At 59.5% G+C, this 15,174-nt stretch overlaps 1 protein-coding gene across 2 annotated transcripts; it reads left to right on the forward strand.

Annotated features, from left to right (window-relative positions):
* Positions 1-255: 255 nt before the first annotated feature.
* Positions 256-11,823, forward strand: NBL1 (NBL1, DAN family BMP antagonist). 2 transcript variants are annotated; one of them, XM_023258223.2, is made up of 4 exons: positions 256-390; positions 8,547-8,735; positions 8,864-8,975; positions 10,359-11,823. In XM_023258223.2, the coding sequence occupies exons 2-4, from the start codon at positions 8,566-8,568 to the stop codon at positions 10,605-10,607; spliced, it is 531 nt and encodes a 176-aa protein (XP_023113991.1). In that variant the 5' UTR covers positions 256-390; positions 8,547-8,565; the 3' UTR covers positions 10,608-11,823. The 2 variants fall into 2 exon arrangements, with proteins under 2 accessions (XP_023113991.1, XP_003989668.1); XM_003989619.6 differs by lacking the exon at positions 256-390 and adding an exon at positions 1,327-1,483.
* Positions 11,824-15,174: the final 3,351 nt, after the last annotated feature.

The following is a 15,174-nucleotide window of genomic DNA, read 5'->3' on the forward strand; positions in this document are numbered from 1 at the left end:
GCTCGCAGGCGGGGACAGGGGCCGGGCCGGGCGGCCGAGGCGCCCCCTCCCGCGAGCCCGGAGGGAGCGGCCGTGCGCGCCCGCCCGCTCTTTCTTTTTCGCGTCCCTCCCTCCGCTGCCCCCGCCCTCGCTCCCTATTTGGAGCGGAGACACCCCTGACGTCGGAGCCGCTCGGCTCGCCGCTCCCCCGCACCGCGCGCCCGCCCGGGGCCGCAGACGGCGCGCAGCGCAGCCCAGCCGAGCCTCGCGGGGCCGCCGCCAGCCCTGCCGGCCGCCTCCCGAGCCTCCCGGGGGCGCCGGGCCTGCCGCCCCCGCCGCCCGCACGCAGCTCCGCAGGAACCGGCGGGCGCGCCGCGCTCCCCGCCCGCCGCTGCTGCCGCCGCGCGCGCGGTAAGTCCCGCCCGGGCCGGCACGCGGGCGCCCGGCTTCCAGAGGCTTCGGCCGCAGGGGCAGCGCCGCGCCCCCGGGCCCGCCGGGGCACGGTGCGGAGGCGCCTCCGGACGCCGGGGCCGGGGCCGTGGGCGCGGGGCGGCTGGGGGCACCGCTGCGCCCCGAGCCCGTCCCCGGACTCGCCGGGGGGGTGGGGGGTGGGGGTGGGGGGTTCCAGTCCTTGCTGGGAGTTTCGGCGGCCGCGAGAGAAAGGGAGGGAGGTGCGTGGCGAGCGCACGCCGGGCGGGTCGAGGGCGGGTCGGGCCGCGCGGGCGCCGGGGCAGCGGCCGGGGTTCGGCCGCGGGGCTCGCGCGTCTCCCCGGCTCTGCCCGGGCCTCGCCGCGCCGCGAGCCGCTCCGCTCCGGTACGTTTCTGCCTCCTTTTTGTCCCTCTCCTTGTCTTTCTGTCTCCCCATCCGACTGCCTGTGTCTCTCGTCTCTCTGTTTCCGTCCCTTTCTTTCTGTTTCTTCTCCCCTTCTGCCTTCGTGTTGGCTCTCCCTGGGTTCGTGCCTCTCCGCCTTTCTGTTCTCTCTGTCTCTCCGTGCTGCCCCTCTGGGCGAATCTCTCCATGTCTCTGCGTCTCCCTGATCCCCCACCCTCAAACTCCGACAGTCCCCCAGTATGGGCGGCACGAACCGCCCTCCCCCCCCCCCCCCATTGGGGTTCATGAATAGTTTCCTAGACCCGGTAAAAGAAGCGAAACCCTCCCCCTACCTTCCGCCTGCCCCCGGGGCCTGGCCTGGGTCATCCCCCTGGAATTGAGTCTGGGGCAGGGGGAGCCAGCCTTTCCGGGGGCTCAGTTTTCTTAAGAATTCCACCCCCGCGAGGCGGCCTGGACAACGGGGCCGTGCCGCCGGCCACCTGCCCGCCCCGCTCCCTGGGCGGGGCGATTCTGATCTTTTACAAGCCGCAGTAAAGGGGGCGGCTGCCTGCCTTGGCGTGGCCAGGGGCTTGGCAGGCATCAGAGGAGAAGGGCACATTTTCAGGCTTTCTGAGGCCCTCGCCCAGCTGGAGGACACCAGCCTGTAACTACGGGAACCCCAGGAAAACAGAGGTCAGGGCTGGAGGCCAAAGGCTGGGCGCTGGTGGGGGAGGGGGGGGTGGGGAAGCAATTTGTCAACAAGGAGCCCCTCACCCTTTGTTACTGTGGAAACCATCAGCCTCCAGAAACTCCCCCAGATGCTGGGACTGCTTGGGTGTGGTTTGCCTGTAGTTGGGGCCAAAGAAGAGACGAGAGGAGCATTTCCTTGGCGACCCTTGCCCCTCTCCCCCCCAGCCCCTGCGAGCTGGACCTCTTTCTCCTGGGCCTGCCCTGTTGGAGGGGTGGAGGGGGGAAGTAGGTGGTCTGCATTAGCCACGGATATATCCTCATTCTTTTGACGTGAGGTTTTAGACCGAGTCTGGCTCTTTCTCCCCACCCCCAGCCCCTAGGGTCGGTGGCTGCAGAATGGGCAGGGGTGCTGGTGAGGTCTGCAGTAGGACTTCTGCTGAGCAGATGTGCGGCCAGCCCTGCAGCAGCTCATTAGCATAGATTTGTTTTGGAGACAGTTTTTGGTCTGTGGGCAGGAGAGTCTGCAGGTGGGAGGGCCGTGGCCTGGGTGGGGAGGTTGGGGTGGGGTGGGGGTTTGTAGGAGCTGCCTGGCGTGATGGAGGGGCAGGCCTTTGGGGCATGGGCTTGGCCCTGTGTGTCCACCCCCTGGACAGTCAGTTCATGGCCTTGCCAGCGCTGACGGCCGAGGGAAGGAAGGAAGCCACCCTGCGGTGAGATGGGTCATGGAGTCACAGTGGCCTTCAGCAACACGCCGGAGCCGGACCGTCCTTGAGGGAATCTGCTAAAATGGGCTTCCCCGGGCCGTGCTCCCTGTTGTGGAGGGTGCAGGTGTGAGGCTTACGGAGGCAAAGCAGATGGTCAGTGGCTCCGTCTATAACTACTAGACTCTCCGCGCCCAGGCACACAGTGAGTCAACAGATGAGCTCGGGCCTGAACTTGTCCTTGGACCCCAGAGCGGGCGCAGGGGAGCCTGCAGAGCTGAGCGAGGCTGGGGTCTGACGCAGCTTGGCGGGCCTCCCAGAGCGACCTTGCCAGCCGCACCTTTCACGGAAGTCCTGGAAGTCCCGGCGTTCCTTCCAAGACCTGCAGGGACTGCCCCACCCTCACCGAGTCCCAAGCCTAGGGCTGTGGCCACAAAGGCCACACCCTCTGCACCAGCAGTGAGGACAGCCTGGCAGCCATGCCCAGCCTGCTTTCTCCAGGAGGGGGTTTTAGGGGGCTGATCTCTCCAAGACCCTGTTCCTTCCGTCAGTGGCCCCCGGGGTGAAGGTCTGAGTGGCCTCTTCCTCTCAGCTCCCACCCTGGCTAGTCAGTGTGCTGGGTAGTGCTCCACAGTTTATAAAACCCTTTCTGAGCCATCATCTCGAATGGTTGAGTTTCCCCTAAATCCACTCCCCCCCCCCCCCCCCCGTGGCTGCAACCCTGGATTTCGGTATTTTCAGGACCCGCCCAGGATCTGGCGGGAGGGGGTGGGGGAGAGGGGAGGGCGAGGGGCATCGTGTGGGAGGCAGGAGGGTGCGGGCAGAGTTCAGGGACCCCAGGCCAGCACTAATGGTGACCTCAGGATTTATCCCGTGGTGGCCACGCTCTCCAGACCTTTCCACGCACTGCTCAATTCGGTGCTCCCAGCTGGCCTGTGAGGCAGGTGTTATCGGAGTCCCCGCTTTGCAGATGAGGACATCGAGGCACAGAAAGGTTAAAGCGGCAGAGCCAGGATCTGAACCTGGGTCTGTGGCAGTCGGTTGTGGAGAATATGTGGTGGAGAAACCAGATCTTTCTCTCTGTGTGTGTGGACAGGAAAAGAAGGAGAGGGAGGGACTTGGGTCACCCTGTCCGATCAGTTTGAAAACAACACGCGACAAACCCCACGTGCTTGCCACGGGAATCGCGACGTCTCCCGAATGCTGAGCACCACAGTTCAAGCCTCCATCCGGGTCAGTTGGGGCCCAGAGTGGGAAGGGTTCCCGGAGGAGGTTACGGAAGCAGGAGTTGAAGTTGGCGAGAGGCTTACTTTGCTAACCAAGGATTTGCCAGCCCCGCCCTCACCTGCTTCCACACCAGGCTGCTTGCTTGCTGGGAACGGTGACACCAGGGGCCTGGGTGTGTGTGTGGCCGGTGGTGAGTGGACCATTCTACCCAGAAAATCCTCATGTGCCTGGCCTGAATGTTCAGACTGACTCAGAAGAGGAAACGGGCAGCCAAGTTTTCACTTCTTATACAGAACAGACTCTTCGCTCTCTATAGGGTTTCCCAGGGGGTGTGGGTGTGGGTATGGGTGGGCTGGAGGAATTCCTTGAAAGCCAGGCCCCTCCAGTGACTTGAGGACTTGATTCCAGGCCCTGGAATCCAGACAGCAGGATGGTGACTGCCGTCAGCAGTGCTGTTATGGGGGATCCTTTCCTGGGGAGCTTGGCGGGGGGCCGTGGCTCCTAACCTGGATGGGCCTCAGAGTCCTGTGGGAGCACTCGTAGATGCCCAGGCCACAGCCCGGACCTGTGGGGTCAGAATTTCCAGGGCTATGGCCCTGGGGCATCTGGGTTTTGGCAGACATCCCCGGGAAGATGCTGGGTTCTGGTAGGTGTGGAGAGAGAGGACCCCAAAGACCCTCCCACGAAGCCTGTTTTTACTGCCCCACCCCCTGCCCTTCCCCAGGGACCTTCTGAACCAAGGATCCCCAGATAACCACTCAGCGGCTCCCCTCTGTTCGTCCACTGCCTTGTGCCTCAGTGTGAGAGATCTGGGTGCTCACCTCCTTGATCTGTGCCTCAGTTTCCATGGTGCTGGAATGGGTCAGCCATTGTCCCCTTCCTTCCCCCTGGGAGCTTCCTTTCTGTCTTGTTGGCAGCCTCAGATGTGTCTGGTGTTTGCAGGTCCTCTGAGGATCTGGGGGGTTTGGATTTGGGTGGCAGTGGGGTGAGGTGCCTCCATTGAAGCTTCTCCATGATGCTGAGGAAGAGTTGTATCCAAGGAGTCAGGGGTCGGCCATGGCTGCATGCTTGACAGTGGGGGCGTCTCATAGGTGGTGGTGGTGGGGGGGGGCTGTCTCGTGAAGGAGTGGGACTTGAACTCTGCTCCGAGGGGGTGCGAATAAGGATAAGAGACACAGCCTGCTGGGGCAAGGGCAGGAAGCCCCAGGCCTCTTGCCAGCTCCAGACCATTCCCTGGATTCCCTGGATGCCTTCTCGTCCTCTGTTCCTGGCTTTGTCCTCTGGGAGCCTTTCCATCTGCAAAGGTAGCTGGTGGTTACCTTGCTTCTGTCCATGTTCAAATCTTGGTGTTCATAAATCCAAATTTTGTAAGCTTAAATCTCTTAACCTCCCCGGGCCTCAGTTTCTTCATCTCTAGAATGGGGGAAATAGTAGTAACTATCTTGTGGAGTTGTCATAAGGACGTGTAAATGGCTACGTGTAAAAGTGCCTCGAACAGTACGTGGACCACAGCACCAGCTCTTGCTACCGTGAGATGGGCAGGGGATGTGCTGGGCCGTTAGGGATAAAGCCCCCCCCCCCCTTGCCTTTGCTTGTGCGGTGCCCTCAGCCAGCAGCTCCCTCCTCTCCCCATCATTGGTAACTAACTGTCATCCTGAATTAAATCCAGAATCACAAATCTCTCCTTCCCTCCGCCCCAGCCATCTCTGACTGCCCGTCCGAATAACTACTTCCTCCAAGCCCACCTCCCTCGACCTCCCTCTTTAGGCTCTGAGTTCTGAGTGGGCGAAGGGTCTGGGCCCCCAGCTCCCCTGCCCTTGCCCTCGCCTCTGTCTCCACCCGCCTAGAAGGTGCTTAGTGAACTGAGTGTTGACCTGCTGGGAACTGCATGCCTCAGTGGAAAAGCATTGCTTGGCCTGACTTGCTGGGGGGCCTTGGGACGACTCTTTGGTGGGTGGGTGGGGGAATCCCTCTTCCCACCCTGGCGTTCTAGGAGTCCCCTGACTTGTGGTGTGACCTTCAGGGAGGGAGGAAGAGATGAGAATCTGTGGGTGAGGCTCTCGTCTGAAGAAGGAAGGTCCCCCTACTGTGTAAAAAAAATCAGCTAATTTGCTGCTTGAAAAAACAACAAGAAAGCATAAACCAACAATAACAACAACAAACCCACTAGCAAAGAGCCCGACCCAGTGTGTGTGGGGGGCAGCAGGGGTTCCTGGGGGTTGGGTGTGAGAGTGGGCCGAGGGTGGGTGCGTCCTGATGACAAGTGTCTGTGGGAGAGGCTAGCCCGGGGTCCTCCCTGCCCCGCCCCCCTGCTCCAGTGCCCCTCCCTCTGCTGCCTGGCCCGCCTTTCCCTCGCTCTCCCAGGGGAAGAGGGCTGGCCCGAGCTGGGTGCCCGCTGATTACATCCGCCCAGTCGTTCTCCCCAACAGGGCCCTGCTCCCCATCTTAGGGTTGAGGCCGGCACAAGCATGCAGAGAGATGAGCTTTATTTCTGGAAGTCACACAGGCCCTGGTGGGAGGGCCAGACTTGAACTAGGAGACTCCAGGGGCCCCGTGCTTGTGCTGTGAGCTGGGCAGTTGGCTGGAGATCAGGGCTGCTGGCCTGGGTAAGCAGAGTGTGGCTCCAGCCCCCTCTGAGGTCCCGGTTGGGCCTCGCAGGTTGGCTTATGGCACGACAACCCCCCCCGCCCCCCCCCACCGCCCCACTCCTTCCCCTCACGCTGTGGGCACAGCTGGATTAGTTCTGGGCTATGTGCTGGGGACAGAGACTCACTTTCTGCTATAACTTGACCCTAATAACCAGTCCCCATGCTCCAGGCCCCTGACTCCCAACAAAAACTCACCCTTGCCCTGTCTCCCAATAAACGTTGTTTTATTAACCCCACCCCCAATCACAGCTCTGCCCCCCTGTAGCCTGGTTCCAGCCCCTGGCCTCCATTCCAGCCCCCACAACCCCCTCACCAAACTGAACTGCAAAGCAGACCCAGCTGGGCTCCAGGCTGCTTCCAGTCAACCCCAGTCTCAACTCCCAGTGAACACCACTCCTGGCCCCAGTCCCCTCCTGGCCTGGACCCGATCTTCCTGAGGACTCTCCATAGGGTCAGATATAGGACAAAGTCCCCAGACCTCTCTGAGGTCTCTGAGGGGTTGGTCCAGCCTGGGGAGGCCTAGGGAGCTCTGGCCTCAAGTGGGCCTCCAGGGCCCCCTCCTGGGGGGCTGTGGTCAGACCCTGACTCAGAGGCCAATTCCCTGGACACAGGAGAGGACCTGGTGGGATCAGGAAGCCTCCTGGATGTGCAGCTTGTTGAAAAATTAGTTTGGTTGCCAGTTAGGAACAAGCCCATTCTGTTTTGTTGGGATGTGGTTGTACTGAAAACATGGGCTTCGCTGCCCATCTTATGAGTGAGACCGGAAATGCGTGGGTGAGAGCTGGGGTCATGACACAAACACATTTGGGACGGGGCAGAACACCCTTCCCCCTTCCCCACTGGCTGGAGCAGGGGTCACCCAGGCATTGGGGTCCAGTGACATGGGGTTTGTCTCTTCTCCTGGAGACCTCCGGCAGGGAGAAGGGGCTGAGCAGAACTTTCTGGGTGGAGACAACAGACAGTACAGCCCTGCAGGCTGGCCCAGGCTCTCCGCGCAAGCCCAGCGGAGCCAGCCCACCTAGGTTTTCCCTCCTCGGGGCACTTCCGGGACACTCCCTCCCCCTTCCTGGGCTTTTCACCAAGGACCTGCCACTTTCTGCAGGAGGTGGGCTGAGGGTAGGGTCGTTCTGAATGCGATTTTCCCCTCTGGTGCCTGGGGGACAGCACCTGGCCCCTGATCCCGAGTCAGCCACCCCCAGGCCCCTCTTGGGGGGTGTCCGAAGACACCGAATCCGGGACCGACCGAGCTGGACCAGTTCTCAAGCCCGGCTCCATACCAGAAGCACCTTGGGAGCTTCCTAGAGGCTCACTCCGATCTAGAACCTCACCCCGCAAGCCCCCAGGGGATTCTCATGCTCCGCCAGGTTTAGAAACCAGTGGTCCAGGGCATTTCACTCATTTTTTTGGACGGGGACGCTGAGGCCTGGGTGTCCAGGGTCGCACAGGCACGAGCACTCCTGGCTCCCCGTCCAGTGCCCTTTCTCGTGTCCTGTCCCCAGAAACCCCCTTGCAGGCACTGACCTCGTTTCATAGCTGCTCTGAATCCTCCCTTGTCCACACGTTTGGAGGTGGGGGAGAGGGCAAAGTCTACAGCAGATGAAGTTGGGGAACAAACACCCGGAGAGCCCCCTCTGAGTGGAATCCTTCAGACACACGCTGCCCTGCAGCGCCATCTTCTGGCAAATTCTGGTATTACTGTCTCCTTCCGTCCAGTTTACAGAGAGGGTCCAGCGCTTGGCTTGGCCTGCCTCGGAGGTTGGGATGGAGCCGGGAGACGAATACACATTCGTCTCAGGGCTTGAGGCTCTGGTGGGGCAGCCAAAGAATAAATGGTCTGGTCCAAGGTTAGCTCTTTCACCCGACGCCCAGCCAGCCAGGGCGGCCCCAGACTTCACGGTGACGGACGAAGGTTTTCCTGGTGGCTGACCCCCGGGGCGGCATGCCCAGGAGACGTGCTGGGTGGCCAGCCCCTGGAGGGCAGGTGCTGTGCGGGCAGTCTTTTGTGTTTCCCGGAGGGCCCACAGCATCACAGCAAGGAGGGAGCTAACACTTGCTCAACACTCACCACGCGCTTGGAGACTCTGCGTCACGTTGGGCACTCGTCCTTTGCCATCCGGTCTCACCATCCCCATTTCTTAGATGAAGAAACTGAGGCACAGACATAAAAGGTGACTTGCTCAAAGCTGCACAGTAAGTTGTAAAAGTAACGCACGTGGAATGTGTGTTACCTGCCAGCCTCACTGCCGAGGGCTTTGCGGCTCGTCTTTGTTTGTGACCCCCGCCCCATGCACATCTATCAGCAGCCCCATTGTCGAGGTTCAGAAAGGAGAAATAACTTGTCTGAGGTCGTGCTTCACTGGTAAGCGGTAGAGCTCGGATTTGCGCCCCGGCAGCCAGGGGTCAGAGCCCATGCTTGTAACACCACCGTCCGCTCTGCCCACGGCCCGCTGGGCCCTGCTGGCCTCACCTACTGTCTGCGCTCCGTTCCAGGGCTCTAGAGGCCACGGGCATGATGCTTCGGGTCCTGGTTGGGGCTTTCCTCCCCGCGATGCTGCTGGCCGCCCCACCGCCCATCAACAAGCTGGCACTGTTCCCGGACAAGAGTGCCTGGTGTGAGGCCAAGAACATCACCCAGATCGTGGGCCACAGCGGCTGTGAGGCCAAGTCCATCCAGAACAGGTGGGAACCCCGGGGGTGTGAGGGGAGTGGATGCGTCCAGAGGCCCGGAGGGAGGCGGAGACAGGGCTGGCCGCCCGTCCCTGCCTCCGCCATGGTGTCACGGGCGCCGTGACCGTCTCCTCCCACAGGGCCTGCCTAGGACAGTGCTTCAGCTACAGCGTTCCCAACACCTTCCCACAGTCTACGGAGTCCCTGGTTCACTGTGACTCCTGTATGCCGGCCCAGTCCATGTGGGAGATTGTGAGTATGGCTGCCCGCCCCTGCCCAGCCTCCCCGCAGAGACTTCCCGGGCCTCGGCCCCAGTGCTTATGAGTAAGGCCCCACTGTGTGCCGGGCCCAGGGCTTGTGCTGGGGATACACGTGTGGTCCTTGCCACATGATGGCTTATGAGTCTGACACCAGCGTGTACAGGACAAGGGATCTCTTGAAGCTCCATTCTGATGTCAGTCACATTCCGAAGTCCTTTTAGTCCTTGTCTTAAGATGAGACCGAACTCCTTGTCGTGACCCGCAGTGCCTGGCATGGCCTGGCTCACCAGTCTGTTGAGCTTTGGCCTCTCTCATCTCCTTTACTAGCTTGACACTTGACATCAGTGTACTTTCTTTCAGTCTCTCATGCCTACTCTTCTTGCTGCCACCACAGGGCCTTTGCACATGCTCTTTCCCTGTTTGCTTCTCCTCCTCACCCAGTGAACGTCTGTTTATTCTTCCGCTTGTGGCTCAGCAGCGTTCTCTCGGGGCCCTATCCCACCGCCTTGACCGCTGTGTGCCTCTGCTTTGACTCCTGTCACAGTTTTCCATCTGCATTTGGGTGATTTTGACAAATCTGTTTCCCCCACTAGACTCTGAATTCTTTGAGGAATCATGCCTGTCCTTGTGTCCCCAGAGCTGGCAGGGAGTAGGTGCTCCGTGGAAGGAAGGAAGGAAGGAAGGAAGGAAGGAAGGAAGGAAGGAAGGGAAAAGGAAAGACTGTTGGAAAAGTGTGACCTTAGGAGAAGACCAAAACCCTGGAGGGCTCAGTAGGGCTGACCTAGGCTGGGCTGGGGGTTTGGGATCGGGCTCCTTGAAGAAGTGATGTCTGAGCACCGATCCAGAGGTTGCGTACAAGTTAACTGGGCCAGTTTGGTGCGGGTGGTAGGGGTGGGCTAGGCAAGGACCTTTCAGGCAGAGGGAACAGCATGTGCAAAGTCTCAGATCAGGCAGCTCAGAGTTGGCGGTGGGGAGGGGCTCAAGGTCAGGGGCAGAGAGGTCAGCTGGAGGCAGCCTGAGGGTCCTGCGGGGCCTTAGTAAGGAGTCTAAACTTTTCTTTAAGTGCACTGGGGAGCATTGAGGGGAATTTTAGGCAGGGGCAGGCCATGTTGGGTTTTCCTCTCAGGCCTCTGTGAGGGAATGGTAGGGAGGCGGCAGGACTGGGTGTGAGGAGACAGGTTGGGTGGGACCTGCAGGGGCTCACCCCCACCCCCAGTGGAGGGGCCCACAGAGCTAACTGGGGTATCTCGGGTGGGCTCAGGGATTCTGGGGTCTCTGGGATTGCTGGTCCCGTGAGGAATGTTGCCCTCGAGGGCCTCCCTGCCAGCCCCGGGCCTTTGGAAACATGTCTTCTCTTCTCTCCTGCCCTCCCCAGGTGACCTTGGAGTGCCCCGGCCACGAGGAGGTGCCCAGGGTGGACAAGCTGGTGGAGAAGATCCTGCACTGTAGCTGCCAGGCATGTGGCAAGGAGCCTGGTCACGGGCTGAGTGTCTACGTGCAGGGCGAGGACGCGCCGGGCTCCCAGCCGGGCACCCGTCCCCACCCCCACCCTGGAGGGCAGACCCCTGAGCCCGAGGACCCGCCCGGGGCCCCCCACGCGGAGGAAGAGGGGGCTGAGGACTGAGGCCCCAACTCTTCCTCCCCTCTTGTCCCCTGCGGAATGTTGGGTGTCACCCTTGGGGGAAAGGTGGGGAGAAAGGCTGAAGCCCCCCTTTGTCACTGGACGGACTTGGATTCAGACTTGGACTTGGAATGCTCTCTGGTTGCCGTGGAGATCCGAGGGGAGGGGTCGGGGGCCAAGCTGCACAATTTAATATATTCACGAGTGAGGGGAGGGAGCAGTGGATCTTCAGGGTTCTTTTTCGGAGGGCGGGGGGGTTCTCTTCCTTTCTGCCTCCTAGTGATGTGCCTTTGGGAGGGGGAGGAGGTTGGCCACGCTGCTGAGGTGGGTGCGCGGTCCTCACAGCCCCTAGTGGGGCCCTGAGCCCGGCGGGGGTGGGGGGGCGCCTTGCCAGGAGCAGCCTTGAGGCAGGGGCTGGGTCCAGGCTGGGGGGACCACAGGAGAAGCTGGAGCCCCACAGGCTCCCCCAAAGGCCTCCCGTGCCCAGGGCAGCTGCTCCCAGGTGGCACCGAAGTGGCCCTCCCTCGATGGCGTGCTTGGGAGTCAGGTCTGGGCAGGACCCTGCTGACTCATGGCCCTGGAGCTGGGAGCCAGGCTCTCTGGGCCTCTCTGGCTTCCTTGGCTTTCCAGGAGGGTGGAGGGAGGCAAGGAAGGAGCCTTCCTGGGCCAGGGAGAGGGGAGGGCTCCCAGACCATCACCAGAGTGTCCCTCCCTCTCCCTCTCCCACTCCCCCCCCCCCCCCCCCCCCGCCCAGTTCTGGGTCCCTCGGAGAGCTGGTGGAGCCAGCCTTTCCCCTCCTGGGGAGCGCTTTCTAAATATCTGACGGTGGGGAGGCTCCAAAGAGGGACCTGGGTGGGGTGGACTCTGGCTGAGCCTCAAGAAACTAGGGAGAGGAGGGGGTGGGTCCTTGGTGGCCAGTGTCCCCATAGCTCTCCAGCAGCTCTCCACCCATCACCTCCCTCCCAGCTGCACTTTAACCCAGAGGGGCAGTGGGGTCCTGGGGACAGGGCAGGCGGGCGGTGAGGAGTGCCCCTCGGGACCCCTTCCTGCCTGTGTCTGCTCCTCTGACCCCAGGGCGGCTGGTGGCTCCCCCAGCCCCCTGCCTGGGGGTGCCCCCCGCCCTCACGGCTGTTCCGACAAGAGCTTCTGGGGCTTGTAATCAGCAGATTGTTTCCCTGACGGCCCCTGAGTTTTCTCATGAATAAATTCGTTCAATGCTTGTGTTCTCTTCCTTACTAGGGGTGGGGGTGGGGGCTCTGCTGACCCAGGGTACCCCCAAGGGGCCCTTGCTGAGGCCTAGGGGGAGGGGGTCAGGCTGCACAGTGAGCCCCCCTCCCCCAGCACACCCTCCCTGCGGCCTAGTGACCCTCTCACTTTCCTGCTTTGCTGGCTCCCACCTCTCTCCTTGGGCGCCCACTTCTGGCCTCGTATATGTCTTGGGTGGGCCTCCAGACCAGGCACTTCCAATCTTGACCTTGGTCCCTCGGGCTTGCCTCCCGTCAGCCCTCTTCACCCTCACAGTGAGCCGGCATCAGCCCTTTCCTGGATCCCAGCCTAGCCCGGCCCAGAAGAAGGGGAAAGAAACAAAACCAGTGGTTCTAAATGAATATACGAGGTGGGGTGTTGTACCTACTACGTGCCAGGGTGGGCACCTGACCGCCTCACAATGACCCTATGGGTTTGGTATCATTGCCCCCCATGCCATTTGGTCCCCCCACATTCTCCATTGAGACACCGCGGAGCTGCTGGTGTGGGTGAGGACTCTGATCCTTTCTTCCTCACACACATCGCTGTAAACACCATGTACCAGGCAATTTACATATATTATTTCTAATCCATGGAAAATCCTCCTTTTGCAACTGAGCGCGTTCATGCCCTGGGAAGGCTGTGCCCAGGCTGGGAGGCAGGTGCCGGGAGTCTAACCTTGCGCCCTCTAGCGACAAGGACTGTGTACTACACACGTGGTTTCCCCAGTGGACACAGCCTTCCCTTCTTGGCTGCTCTGCGCTGTTGTGTACTTCCCAGCTCCAGGACGTCGCTCCTTGCAGTTGTTTGGACATACCCATCCATGGGTATGACCTGGACTTGGATTGGAGAGAAGTATACCTCCTGTATGCAGACTTTAGTGACCCCTAGTCTGGTAGGGACAAGCCCTGGCCATATTAGTAGCCATTCTTTACGGCTGGTGGTGAGGACTGACGGGAGGGCACAGAGAAGATGCTGCGGCGCTTCCAAGGACTCAGAGACCAGGTCCAAAAGAAGGACTTCCTGGGGCCGTGTCCTTGGTGCTGGACCTCTGAGGCCCAAGGACCGTCTTGGCAGGATGAATCTTAGTCAGGAGCCGCCTCCATCCTGTGTGTGGAACAAGGCAGTGTAGACATACAAAGAGATTAAGAGGCTGGTTGGAAAGAAAGCAGGAAGGTGGGTTGGAGCGGCTGGTGGCAGGTCTGGAATGCTAGCCAGAGTTCAGACTTCATTCTCTTTGCAGTAAGCGCCCCGGAGGCGTCTGCACAGAGCTGGGTTTCTGGGAGAGCGGAGACCCGCGGCGGTGACTGCAGTGGTCCAGGCAGGAGAGGACGGACGCCAGAATTGGGCGGGGGCAAAGGCGCGCTGGGGAGGCGGGGCGAGGAGGAGAGGCGCCGATGATTGGATGCGGGAGCAGCAAATGGGAGGAGCCAGACTTGATTGCTGGCAAACCCTTGAGAAGCGGCGCTAGCGGTGCCAGCCTGCCCCTGGGAGTGAGGTGCACGGAGCAGTGACTTCGATTTTCCTCCGGGCCAACCTCAAGCTGAACCACCCAGAGAGCCCCCCCCCGCCCCACAGCAATGGTGGAAGGACCTAAAATCTTTACAAGGGATTAACGCTGACAGCACAGGCCCCTCCCCACAAGGGCGGGCGAGTAATTAGCTCCAGCTTCACCACCTCGTTGGCTTACGTGGAACCTACAACTCCCAGCTAGTTTTCTTCCCCTGCTGCATGCCTCTGGGAATATCCAGTCGCCCTGGGTTCAAATCCTGGTCGGGCCACTTCTTAGCTGTGTAATCTCGAGGAGGTCGGTTAAACTCTGAGGCTCAGTTTCCCCATCTGTAGCATGGGGACTAATGATCACACCTCTCTTAACTCCCAGGGTCGTGGTGAGCTTTACATAAATTGATGTACAAATGGAGCTTGGAACGGTGCCTGGAAAGTAGGAAGACCTTGAAAAATGAGCTGTTGGTGCAGCTGGCTGGCTCAGTCCGTAGAGGATGTGACTTTCCATCTCAGGGTCCTGAGTTCAAGCCCCACATTGGGTGTAGAGTTTACATTAAAAAACAAAACACACATACACAAGAAAAATGCCAGCTGTCGTTCTAATTATCGAGAATGAGTGATTGGGTCACAACTGCTGGTGGATGGGCTGATAGTTTTATTCATTCATTCATTCATTCACTCACTGAACAGATGTTTACTGAGGAGCTTAATGTATGCTGAGCCTACAGCAGTGAACGAAACTGACCACGAACACAAGGAATTTATCCAGTTAATCAGCATCTTCTGCAAAAGCAGCTTTGGGCAGACCTCACAACCTCCCTGGACCTCAGTTTCTCCCTCCCTGTAATGCAGAATTCTGGCAGGCATAATAGAGGTGGCACCAGCCTTCTCCTCCAGAAAGGGAGCTCCCCATGGCTAGAAGTAATCAAGAAGAGACTGAGCATCCCTGAAGGCCCCTCTCTACCCTGAGACATTAAGGGTGTTTAGGACTTTATTATTCCATGACAGAGATGATAAACTTTAAGAGCACACACATGGAGCTTTAAGAAAAGTTCTTACATTCAAGATAATAACAGTGTGGCCACAAGGTGGCACCACTACCCAGCCCAATCTAGAAAAAAAAAATTTTTTTTAAAATTATAGTTAAGTACAGATCACAATATAATATATATAATATAATATAATATATATAATCTTGGGGGGCGCCTGGGGGGCTCAGTCAGTTAAGCGTACAACTCTTTATTTCAACTTAGGTCATGATCTCCCAGTTTGGGAATTGAGCCCCATATCAGGCTCTGCACTGACAGCTTGGAGCCTACTTGGGATTCTCTCTCCCCACCCCCTACCCCCACACCCCTCCCGGTTCACGTGTGCACACTCTCTTCCTCCCTCTCTCTCTCAAAATAAATAAATAAACATGAAAATAAAATCCTCAAACATTTGTGAATCTGTCACCCAGAATGAACAAATAATAAAGTTGTCATGTTTTCTTTAGACTTATAAATGAATGAATGAATGAATGAATGAATGAATAAAGGCCTCCTCCTCCTCCACAGCCCCATCTGTGGGCAAGACTGGGACTCTGAGCACCAAATAGTGACTTGAGGGTGGATGAGGTGCTTCAGGGTCTTGAGGTTTTTCTGTCTTGGGCGTTGGACCGTCCAGAGTTTCAGTTCCCCTTGATCTCTTGCTGACCTTGGGTGAGTCCCAGCTTAACACCCACATATCAGCATTATTGTAGCGGTAGGAATAATGGAGTAAAGCCTCTGGAACATGGCACGAATCGTGTACATGGGAGGTACTCCTTTTCAGTTTCTGT

This window comes from Felis catus, chromosome C1 (genome assembly GCF_018350175.1).
Source record: "Felis catus isolate Fca126 chromosome C1, F.catus_Fca126_mat1.0, whole genome shotgun sequence".
Classification (NCBI taxonomy): Eukaryota; Metazoa; Chordata; class Mammalia; order Carnivora; family Felidae; genus Felis; species Felis catus.